This window comes from Vombatus ursinus, unplaced genomic scaffold, assembly GCF_900497805.2.
Source record: "Vombatus ursinus unplaced genomic scaffold, bare-nosed wombat genome assembly UNPS02014812.1, whole genome shotgun sequence".
NCBI lineage: Eukaryota > Metazoa > Chordata > Mammalia > Diprotodontia > Vombatidae > Vombatus > Vombatus ursinus.
In genome coordinates this window covers 34,655,905-34,667,190 of record NW_020954590.1, presented here as the reverse complement: position 1 = coordinate 34,667,190, position 11,286 = coordinate 34,655,905, and the positions used below count along the sequence as shown (strand labels likewise).

Below are 11,286 nucleotides of genomic sequence, written 5' to 3'. Positions count from 1 at the left end.
CTGTCAAATGTCTCCTCATCTGGAGAAAGAAATGGCAAACCACTGCAGTATTTTTGCCAAGAAAAACCTCAAATGGAGTCATGAAGAGTCAGGCATGACTGAAAAAAGACTGAACAACAGAAGAATTGTAGAGGTGGTAAAAGTCATATCATTAAATGTAAAGGGAGTAAAGGGTAAGTTGAGTTTTTTTTTCTTTAGTTAATATTTCTTTATTATCTAATATAAGCACTATAAGGAAGATAAAATACCCTAAAATCACCTGAATTTTGTGGGCGGGTGTGTTATTTTAAACAACTCATTTCTTTTCCATTTTTCCTGAGTCATGCAGAAAAAGTCAACAATGCTTGATTACATTTGTACATAGGGCACTGGGAAGTACCTATAAAAACCTCAGGTAGGGGCACAAAATATACATAGGAGAGCGCGTGTATCCAACATTATCAGTCACATCAGTTACAGCTGTGTTGGTAGAAGAAGAAAACAGAAAGACATGGCAAGCCTGAACTGGTCATATGAGGGAGAAAATGGTGAGCATTCCTCTACTGTTCCACATGGGAGGCAGAGCATTTATTGCTTTTTGGACATTCAGTACAGTTTTCTGTAACTGCAAAGGACTGGGTTAAGAGTTATAGAGGCCAAGATAGGTGAAATAATATTATTTTTATAATGATTGTAGGTGGCCACAGTGGTTCTACAAATTTACTTGCCTTTTGTTTTCATGAAATGTATTTTATCCATCTTTGTTAGCAAGCATTCAATTTTGGCATGAAATAGTACAAAGAGAAAACATTCTCTGATGCTAGATTTTCACTTACTTGCATGAGATGTCCTTTAAAAATACTTGATATAACTTAAGATATCTAATATAAGCTTAATATAGGTTTTAAGGAAACTTTTGAAAAGTAATAGAGGTAGTTTATAAAAAAACAAACTAGCCATCAAGCATCAAGTGAAGATTTGCATATCTTTGCATATTTTGCTTATGTTTACATATTTTGTCTTTCTAGGGCCTGAGCACTGGAGCAAACTCTACCCCATTGCTAATGGAAACAATCAGTCTCCTATTGACATTAAAACCAAAGAAACCAAGCACGATGCTTCTCTGAAACCCTTCAGTGTCTCCTACAACCCAGCAACAGCCAAAGAAATTGTCAACGTAGGTCATTCCTTCGCTGTAAATTTTGAGGACAAGGATAACCAGTCAGGTAAGTCAAAACATACTACTTCCTCTTTATTTTCCAAGGTAAACAGGCAGATCAATCAACCAACCAACATTAATTTTACACCTGCTATTTGCTATTTACTCTGCCAAATACAAAGACAAAAGCAAAGTAGTGAGGGAACTTACTCAAATTTTGACAGGGGAGATAGCATATACATGCACTGGTATATTCAAAATACAAAAAAAGTAGATACAAGGTTATCTTAGGGAGAAAGACACCAGCAGCTGGGGGAACTAAGAAAGTTTTGGTGCAGAGGAAGGTGTTTGAGCTATCTTGAAGAAAACCAGGAATTCCAAGAAGTGAAGGGTAGAATGGAGAGCATTCCAGGAATGGGAGACAGGTCACTTATGTGTGAGGAATAGAAAATAGGCCAACATGGCTGAAATGAAAGGTAAGAGGTAGAAGCCAGTTGTTAGAGCAGGGAGAATGTTGCACCTGGAGTCACAAAGACCTGAATTCAAATTCAGCCTCGGACACTTACTACCTGTGTGACCCTGAACAAATCACTTAACCTCTCATAGCCTCAGTTTCCACATCTGTAAAATGGGGGTAATAATAGCACCTACTTCTCACAGGGTTGTTGTGAAAATCAATTGAAATAATATCTGTGAAGCACTTAGCAAATCTTAAAGTGCTCTATAAATGCTAGCTATTATGAAGGAGAATGTTATATAAGAAGACTGGAGGTAGAAAAGGGCCAGGTTGTGAAGAGTTTTAAATATCCAACAGAGGACTGTATGTTTCATCCCAGAGGCAATAGGGAGATCATCATCATTATCATTATCATCATCATCATTTATATAGTGCCTATTTTGTGCCAGGCACTAAGCCAAATGCTTTACAAATATTATCTCATTTGATCCTCAAAATAATCCTGGGAGGTAGATGCTATTATTATCCCTATTTCACAGTTAAAGAAACTGAGGCAGATGGAGGTTAGATGACTTGTTCAAGGTTAACCAGCTAGTAACTGAAGCTAGATTTGAACTCAGGTATTTCTGACCCTAGGCCTACATTCTTTCCACTGAGCCACCTAGCTACTAGAATAAGACACAAGGTGACAGTCAGAGATGCCCTAAAGGAAAATCACTTTAGAGGTAGTTGGAAAACATATTGGAGAGGAAAGGGAGCCCAAAGAGAAAGAGATTGCGATAGTTCAGGAGAGAAGTCCAGAGGGCCTGAACTAGGTTGGGTAGAGGAATTGGGATTTATAGGAGAAACAACAAAATTTGTCAACTCTTGATAAATGAAATGAATGAGAATGAGGACAACATAGAGGTTGAGAACCATGGTGACTGGAAGGACCAAGTTGCCATCAACAGTAATAAGGAAGTTGGGTAGAAAGAAGGACTTGGTGGGGGTAAGGGGTGAGGTGGGGTGGTATAATTCAGAAAAACTTTAAGAAATAAAATAATTAGTCAGAAATATATTTATTCTGTAACACACCCATACACATTGCTAAAAATTATCACAATAATGTTCCATATAGGGCTAGTCTACACAAAATTATAAAGTTGACAAAACTGGTGTCTGGGGCTCTCTTGTCTTTTTTTTGTTTGTTTTTGCTGAGGCAGCCAGGGTTAAGTGACTTGCCTAGGGTCACACAGCTAGTAAGTGTCAAGTGTCTGGGGTCAGACTCCAAGGCCAGAGCTCTATCCACCAGGCCACCTAGCTGCCCCAGCTCTTATGCTTTTTCCCCTGCTCAGTGGTTCTTTCTCCCCTTGCATAGAGCTTTGAGTCTATCCATATTTTTTTTCTACTTTTCTCCATCAACACTTGCTCTCTACAAAGGATCTGATTAACTCATCAGCACTAAAGGACATACAGTTAATATGGTTTAAAGTGTTGCTTTTCTTATAGAGGTTTGCATTTTTAACAAGGTCAAAGAAATAACTCTCTGGTAGTGAAATGTCAATCATCAGTGATGAGGAACAGGAGGTATTATTTTTGGTTCAGATGTGATTTTCAGGCACCCCTGAAATCACATCTAAGTTAACTGCCTACTCCAAGGTTGGTGTAGGTTCTAAACTTTTTGTACAAGATTGTCAACATACGCTTCAGGTGCTTTGTTGGCCTTGCTAACAACATTCTTATTGAACATTGATGCCAGTTTAATTGGCATTTGTACAGTAGTCAAAAAAAATTGCAAATAGAAGATGGGAGTTATTAAAAGACAAATTAATGAACAAATAAATGAAGCATATATTAATCATTTACTATGTGCAAAGCACTGTGATGAAATAATTTGTCTGAAACAACACAAGCCAGTAACAAATTAGGGATAGCAATCCCCCAGAGCTTTTCCTTTTATCCTCATACTTCATCTACTTTGGCTTTAATCTCATTTAATGTTTTAGCCCTGGTCCAATTTCTACTGATTGCATTGGGGTTTCTAACTGGTAACTAGGTACTTTCTTTCTCATCCTAGTACTAAAAGGTGGTCCAGTCGTTGGAAACTTCAGGCTGCGGCAGTTTCATTTCCACTGGGGGGCTGCTGATGACCATGGTTCTGAGCACACAATAGATGGAGTAAAATACTCAGCAGAGGTAAAATCATTAAAAGAGACATAATAATATTATGTGAGCAGCCTCTGAGAATTAATCCTTTCACTCTTCCCATTCAACTCCCAACCCAACTGAATAGATTTATAAAAAATGAGCAGTCTCCCTCAATCTACAGACATCACAGGCAGTGCCTATGTAATATCCTTCAGAGAAAGTAAATGATAAGTCAGTGCTTTGAAAGACCTATGATTTCAATGGTGCAGCCTCTTTTCTAACAATACAGATGTAACTTTTTATCAAACTTATAGAAAATTATTCAACTGAATGATTTTTAAAATATGGTACCCCCTCGAGATATTTCTGGATATTCCAGAAAAACAGTAAGTAATCAAAGAAGAAGAAGAAGAAGAAGAAGAAGAAGAAGAAGTAGGGCATATTATAATTGGATGACATTTTATTCAGTAGAAATATCTTACTTAAGAAATTTTCAGAATTCTGAGTAATTACATAACCTAATATTAGATTGCTTCCTTGTTATCCCTTAAATTTTTTTTAACTCAGAGAACTAGGGAGAGGGATACATTTTTAAAATCATTCAATTGAGTAATCTTCTACATGCCTAACACAAAATTTAACTTTTCTTCTAACCTAATATCTGTCTTTTTAAAAGAATTGTCTTTATTTCTTAAAGGGGTCAACTAGAAGCAAAATTTGGCCAAGTTTCCTGCTGCACTGTGAGCCATAAACTGATCTTTACAATGTTATATAGAGAGAGTCATATAATGTAGAAGTCAAAGAATAACCCAGACCAAAGAAAAGAAGCAAAGACCTATAAAAGATTATATAACCTTGTTTGGGATATATTACTTATGTAACCTCCATAAGATGAAATATTGTTTACCAGAAACAAACCATCTCTCTTTCTAAATCACGCTGAAAAACAATCACAAAGTCCCAAATAGTGATCCCTAGGACTTAGATATGCTACATAAAATTGTCTTCTAATAAACTTACTGATAAGGAATACTGTGTGGTACCGTTTAAAAAATCATAGCTTTGGAATCAGAGACCCTGAGTTCTAATTCAGCTTCTACCTGTATAAACTTAGGCAACATTTAACCTCTCTAGGCCTGTTTGGCAAAATGAGGGGGTTGGACTGAATCACTGTTGAGGTGCCCACTTAGCAGGCAGCCAGGTGACACAGTGGAGAGAGAAACCAATGTGGAATCAGAAAGACCTGAATCCAAATCTAGTCTCAGACATTTGCTAGCTGTGACCCTAGAAAAGTCATTTAACCTCTTTCTACCTTAATTTCCTCAATAATGAAATGGGGACAATAATAGCACCTACTTCACAGAGTTTGTGTGAATTAAATGAGATAATATTTGTAAAGTTCTCTGCAATGCTATACAAACTCCAGCTATTTTTATTTTATTTTTCCAACTCACAATTTATGGTCATACAAAGAGTTTGGGTAAGAGAGAGAAGATAACTTCATCTGCTGATATAAAAATCAGTCAGCCAGTGTGCCAAGAAAAAAATAGAAGCCTTATTGAGCTCTTCACCCCCAAGAGTGCTAGAAGAAACAAGATGTCAATTTTTTAGAAACTACAGCATAAGAATGAATAGAAAAGCACTCTCAAGACTGGGGATTTTCATTCCATTAATTTTGCCACAGAATATTAATTCAGTTATCTAACAGTAAGAATCTGGCCCCTTCCTGTCTTCTGGCTGAATTTTCAACATGATTGCAACACTTCAACTTCCTCTTTCTACATCAGGGATTCTTAACTTTTTTTGTGTTTCATGGACCCCTTCGGCAGTCTAATGAAGCCCATGGACCCCTTCTCAAAATAATTTTTAAATGCATAAAATAAAACACACAGGATTATATTATGTATAAAATAAAATACACAGATTACAAAGGAAACCAATTATATTGAAATGTGGTTATAAAATATTAAAAAAAAAGTTTGTGGACCCAAGGTTAAGAACTCCTGATCTAGGCAAAGGCATCTTTCTCTGGACTGCCAAATGAAAATGTATCTTGGTTACTGGTAGCTGTTATCTGCATAGAGAAGTAAAGAATAAACCACAACTTTTTAAATTTTTTTAAAGTTACACATAGTTCACTGGAATTCTGAAAAATATGCCAGTTTCTCTGAAGCAGCTCAGAAACCTGACGGCTTGGCAATTATTGGTGTTTTTATAAAGGTAAGTAAGAAAACTATTCAAATGTTTCTTCTGTCCAGATTAGAGTTTGAGATAGGACGGAACAAGAGGCCAACAGTATTCTAGTTGTTCTTCTGAGAGCTTTAATTTCATTTTTACTAATTCAAAGTAGATGAAAAACATCCCAGAGTGCCTTTTATTTGGTTTTCCTATTGACTTTGTTTCGTTTGGCTTCTCCCTCTGAAGAGAGGATGGTGGGGAGGATTCTGTTACAGATGAAAGAGGAGAGGAATCTTCTTCTCCTTCACTTTTGTCCCTCTCCCAAGCCTTCTTACAAATTTCTTGAAGAAGACTCAGGGATTGTTTAATCTCTGTTTCAGATTTAACCTCAAAATTCTCTAAGGATAATATATTAATGAAGCAATGTTGTTGTTGTTGTTGTTTTGTTGACTCTTCAGTTGATTTAGGAGATAGAAAATCAGATACTGGTCAGCTAATATACCAAGAAGTTCCTGAAACATCATCATGAAATTGTTATCTGTTTGGCCATTGGAGACATTAAAGGGTAGGAGGATATATACCAAAGACCAGAACTAAGGAGGACTTTCATTCCACTATCACTCCTTGGATTTTCATTTCTTATATATAAATGTCTTACACAAGTAGGTGCTTACTTGGACTAAAAATATCCCTCAGTATATTTAGAATACTTTAAATGAAACGTTAACTTACATATTTTTTCATATGCTCAAGTACAGATAGACAATGCACTCTCAGACATACCATCTTATTGCAAAATACCCACTGATAGAACAGAGGAAAATACCTTCTCCATTTAATATTTTTAATGGAAAGTTTACATTGACTTTGTTTTTTAGTAGTATTTGATTTACAAATTGCATCTGTCCCTTGTATGTTTATTTCTTTCATCTCATTTTTTTTCTTTTTTTATTCTTTTCTCAGCTTGGCCAGGCCAACCCAGTCCTACAAAAAGTAATTGGTGCCCTAGGTTCAATCAAAACTAAGGTAAATATCCCAAATCAAGGACTTACTATTAAGAAGTCTAGTCTTTGAGACTTACTAAATGAGGGGTACTGTGGAGAAGGGCAGGAGCAGGGAATATGGAGGGGAAAGGCACAGACAAACCTAACCCCAAAGCTCCCTGTATGTCAGCTACCTTAAGGACAATTCTGGAGTCAACTTTTGCAGTCATTTGTTGGAAGGGACCTGTGGAAGAATGAGTCACTTAGTAAATTCACTTTGCAATGTCCATTTAATGTATTTAAAATGTGGTAAACTTTCATTTCAAAAACAAAGATATGTATATTTCTTTAATAGCACAAAAGGATGTGTTGAGGATGCACTTTTAGGATTAATAAAGAATTGAATAGTTGAAACAAGCTATCCCCATCTGTCAGCTGAAATGAAATCATAGGTTCAGGGAGGAAAAAAATAACCAAAATAACTATTTGTCAATGACTTTACCACTCAGCTCTAATATGGTCTGGCATCAATTCTGTATTCAAAATAAGTGTTTTCATAATGCAGAAAATTGTGTGTACATATACAGAAACGTTTTATATATACACATATATATGTATATATTAAGAAGATGGCTTTATTCCAACTCTGAAACATCTTCAGTACTTGCCTGTTTTTAGCCTTATTCAAAAGGTAGAAAAACCTAGAGGACAAAACTTCAGGGTAGAATTTGTCACTTTGTCCTCTACCACCAATAATTATGATGTCTGGTGACATAACTTGAAGCAGCTAGGTGGCACAGTGACCAAAGTGCTGGTCCTGGATTCAGGAAATTTTTTGCTATTGTTGGGTTGTTTCAGTCATGTCTGACTCTTTGTGAGTCCTTTTGTGGTTTTCTTGGCAAAGATACTGGAGTGGTTTACCATTTCCTTCTCTATCTCATTTTACAAATGAGAAAGTGAGGCAAACAGGTTAAGTGACTTGCCCAGGGTCACACAGCTAGTAAATGTATGAGGCCAGATTTGAGCTCATGAAGATGAGTCCTGTTTCCAAGCCCAGTGCTCTAGAGCAGAGTTCGGATCCAGCCTCAGAAATTAACTGTGTGACCCTGGGCAAGTCACTTAACCTCTTTCTGCCTCAGTTTCTTCATCTATAAAATGGAGATGATAATAATAGCACCTATCTCCAAGGTAAAAATAAAATGAATTAATATTTGTAAAAAGTCTTTGCAAACTTTAAAGGGCTTTATTAATTCTAGCTGTTATTATAACATACTTGCTCATTTCCTCCACTGCACTATCCTCAAAAAATTTGAGATACTAGTGAAGTCATCAGAAAAAGTAAGGTAATGTTTATAGATGAGCATGAACCTGTAATTGCTAAAAAGTATTTTATATTATAACATATTTGTTTCAGGGCAAACAAGCTCCATTTGCTGATTTTGACCCATCTTCTCTGCTGCCTCAATCCTTGGATTACTGGACCTACTTTGGCTCTCTGACTCATCCCCCTCTCCATGAGAGCGTAACCTGGATTCTCCTTAGGGAGCCAATCAGTGTCAGTGCAGATCAGGTAGAGTATCATAGAGTGGGCCCAGGGAAGTGGAGAGAGATTATATCAAGTCACAAACAGTAGTTAATGAGGGGAAATAAAATTTCATTGGGTTTTTAAAATGTTATTTCTCCTTTTTAAAAAACACAGAATAGTTTATTCCTGTTTTTGGTCCTATTAAAAGGTCATTAAAATATTGTTCCTTGGATTTATTCTTGACAAAGAGTAAATTTCATTCATAAAGAAATCCCCATCTATTTCAAAGTTTTTCTGGCTACAAAGAAGAGAAATGTAGCTGGAAATTCCACTAGACAAACATGTGCAGTTAGATCCCATGGCTCAGAGATTGTGGTTCTGAACTATTATCCTGACAGTTATCGGTTTTTTTTTTTTACTTGTTAGAAGTACATGATTTTAAAGGTCAAAATGTTTATTTGCTCTCAGATCCTTGTCAAGAAAACTAAAGTTGAAGTTCATTGGCATCTCCGAATTGATTAAAATTTAAAAACACTTTTCCAACCAATTCTTTTAATCTACTAAATTTTGCAAAAGCAACTTCTGAATAAAGGGGAATACTTCTTTAAAAGTGAGTCTAGAAAAACCACTGTTAAGGCTGGTTCCATGCATCCCTAGTTAAAGGCAATAAAACTTATGGACCAGTTTTGGAAAAGAATCTCTGGGGAATTTGGTTTTCTACATATACTTTGATTTTCCCATTCAAGTTTTCACTGGAACATTTCTGGAATATTGTTATTACAGAATATTCACTGGAATATTCCATGGAATATTGTTACTCTTTTTCAACAAGATCTTCTTTTCACTTGTGCTATTCCTGAGAGAAGGCTAAGGCAAGAAAGATCTACCGGAATAGGTTTACACATCTCAGATAAATAGATTAATCAGTTTAATAGATTTTTTCAGTCAAGTTGATTATATTACACTAATTGGGTAACACTGAACTGGGTAGTCTATTCAGTAGCTTCATGGTAGTAAATGGCATGACTCAGAACTACTATAACATTTGAAGCCAAAATAGAATAAAAAAATCCTACCCCACCTCCCAAATTTGACTTTATTCTGGTTGTCTTCATTCTCATTCTCTCATTGTGTTAAAATACTCCATGACAAAGTAGGACTATACTTAACTGGTAGGCAGCTAGGTAGTCCAGTGCAGTCAAGAGGTTGTGGGCCTGAGTCAGAAGGCCTGAGTTCAAATCCACCCTCAGATATTTACTAGCTATGTGACCTTGGGCCTGTCTGTAAAATGGAGACAATAATAACACCTACATCCTAGATTTATTTTTAGGAAAAAATGAGAAATCTGTAAAGTACTTTGCAAATCTTAAAGCATTGTGTAAGTACTAGCTATAATTATTATTATTATTGTTATTATCATATAAATGTGGTCATTGTAATTCAGCCCAAGTATATCACTATTTTCTGTCTTTTTCTCTTTAACTCCTCAAATGACTTTAACATACCCTTCACAAAGAGAAGTGTTGAAATTAGGGGCTATCCCTCTCTTCTTTGCATGGGTAAAAAGAATCCACTTCTTATTGTGAAGTCAGTTTTGAAAATAGAATTGCATTAATTCCACTGGGTATAGTGAATATTGGATGGCCTTTAACTGCTTTTGAAATTCAAAAAAAAAATCAATTTTTCCTCCTAGCTGGCCCAGTTGCGAAGTCTTCTGTCGAATTCTGAAGGTGAAAAAGCCAGCCCCATACTGCACAACCACAGACTCCCCCAACCACTGAAAGGAAGAGCAGTGAGGGCCTCGTTCCAGTGAAGTGCCTGTTGATTAGAAGTGAACTTATCTATTTTCAAGGGAAAAAAAGCCAGTATCTTTTCTAAAGAAATCTATTTAAAACATTGGAAGTAAATGTCTTATAGGAAGTTGGTATGTAATGAATGTTTGTTGAATTTGAATTTGTTTCATGAGGGGCACGTGCGCTATTTAGTTAGTTATTGCCATTTCATTAAATTCAAGTTGCATAAATTTATTATACTAATCTTCTCTATGAAGAAAGACACTTTACTCTTGGCTTTTAATATTTTTATGTGCATTTAGTAATCTGTAAGCTAACCATCATTTAAAGTTGTGCTAAAGTTCAAGTTTAATTAATGGAATTCTTTATGATAGCAGTTAACGCATGCATATGATTTAAAGGGAATCATTAAGAATGACATAATTAAGGGACAGCTAGGTGGTGCGGTGGGTTGAGCACCGACCCTGAAATCAGGAGGACCTGAGTTCAAATCCAGCCTCAGACCAAACATTTGACACATACTAGCTGTGTGACCTTGGGCAAGTCACTTAACCCCAATTGCCTAAAAAAAAAAAAAAAAAGAATGACATAATTAGCCTTTCAGTTTGACCAATAAAATATTTTTCCTTTCTCCTTGTCTGTTATATTCTTTATTTTTATTGAAGTCATTTATTTTTCTCATTCTCCTTATAGCCTAAAAACCCACATGGTTTGCTTGTAAAATAATATAGTACTCTTCCACAAGTATAATAACCTGGCTTTTAAAGCAAATTTAGATGTAAAGCTAATTACTTAGAAATAGCTTACAAAAGGGGCAGTTAGGTGGCGAAGTGGATAGAGCACCAGTCAGGAGGACCTGAGTTCAAGTCCAGCCTCAGACTACTTGGCCTTCCCTCTTACTCTAAAGTAGTTAATGGCTGTATTGCTCCCCATCTGGAGAGAAGCATTAATCACAGAGAAATAGTTATCCCTCAGTAGTGGCATGCAAGGAAGCCGGGGAAAGGGAGAATGACAAAATAAAAACAACCCAATAAAAGAACGTAGGCTGTGGCCTGATACATACTTATGCGTTCCATTGGCTTGCT

The 11,286-nt window shown here is 36.1% G+C and overlaps 1 protein-coding gene across 1 annotated transcript; it reads left to right on the top strand.

Annotated features, from left to right (window-relative positions):
* Positions 1-475: 475 nt before the first annotated feature.
* LOC114054300 (carbonic anhydrase 1) lies at positions 476-10,221 on the top strand. Its single transcript, XM_027877505.1, has 7 exons — positions 476-527; positions 1,008-1,205; positions 3,652-3,770; positions 5,847-5,942; positions 6,864-6,926; positions 8,298-8,453; positions 10,102-10,221. Exons 1-7 carry the CDS (start codon positions 491-493, stop codon positions 10,219-10,221), a joined length of 789 nt encoding a protein of 262 aa, XP_027733306.1. The 5' UTR covers positions 476-490.
* Positions 10,222-11,286: the final 1,065 nt, after the last annotated feature.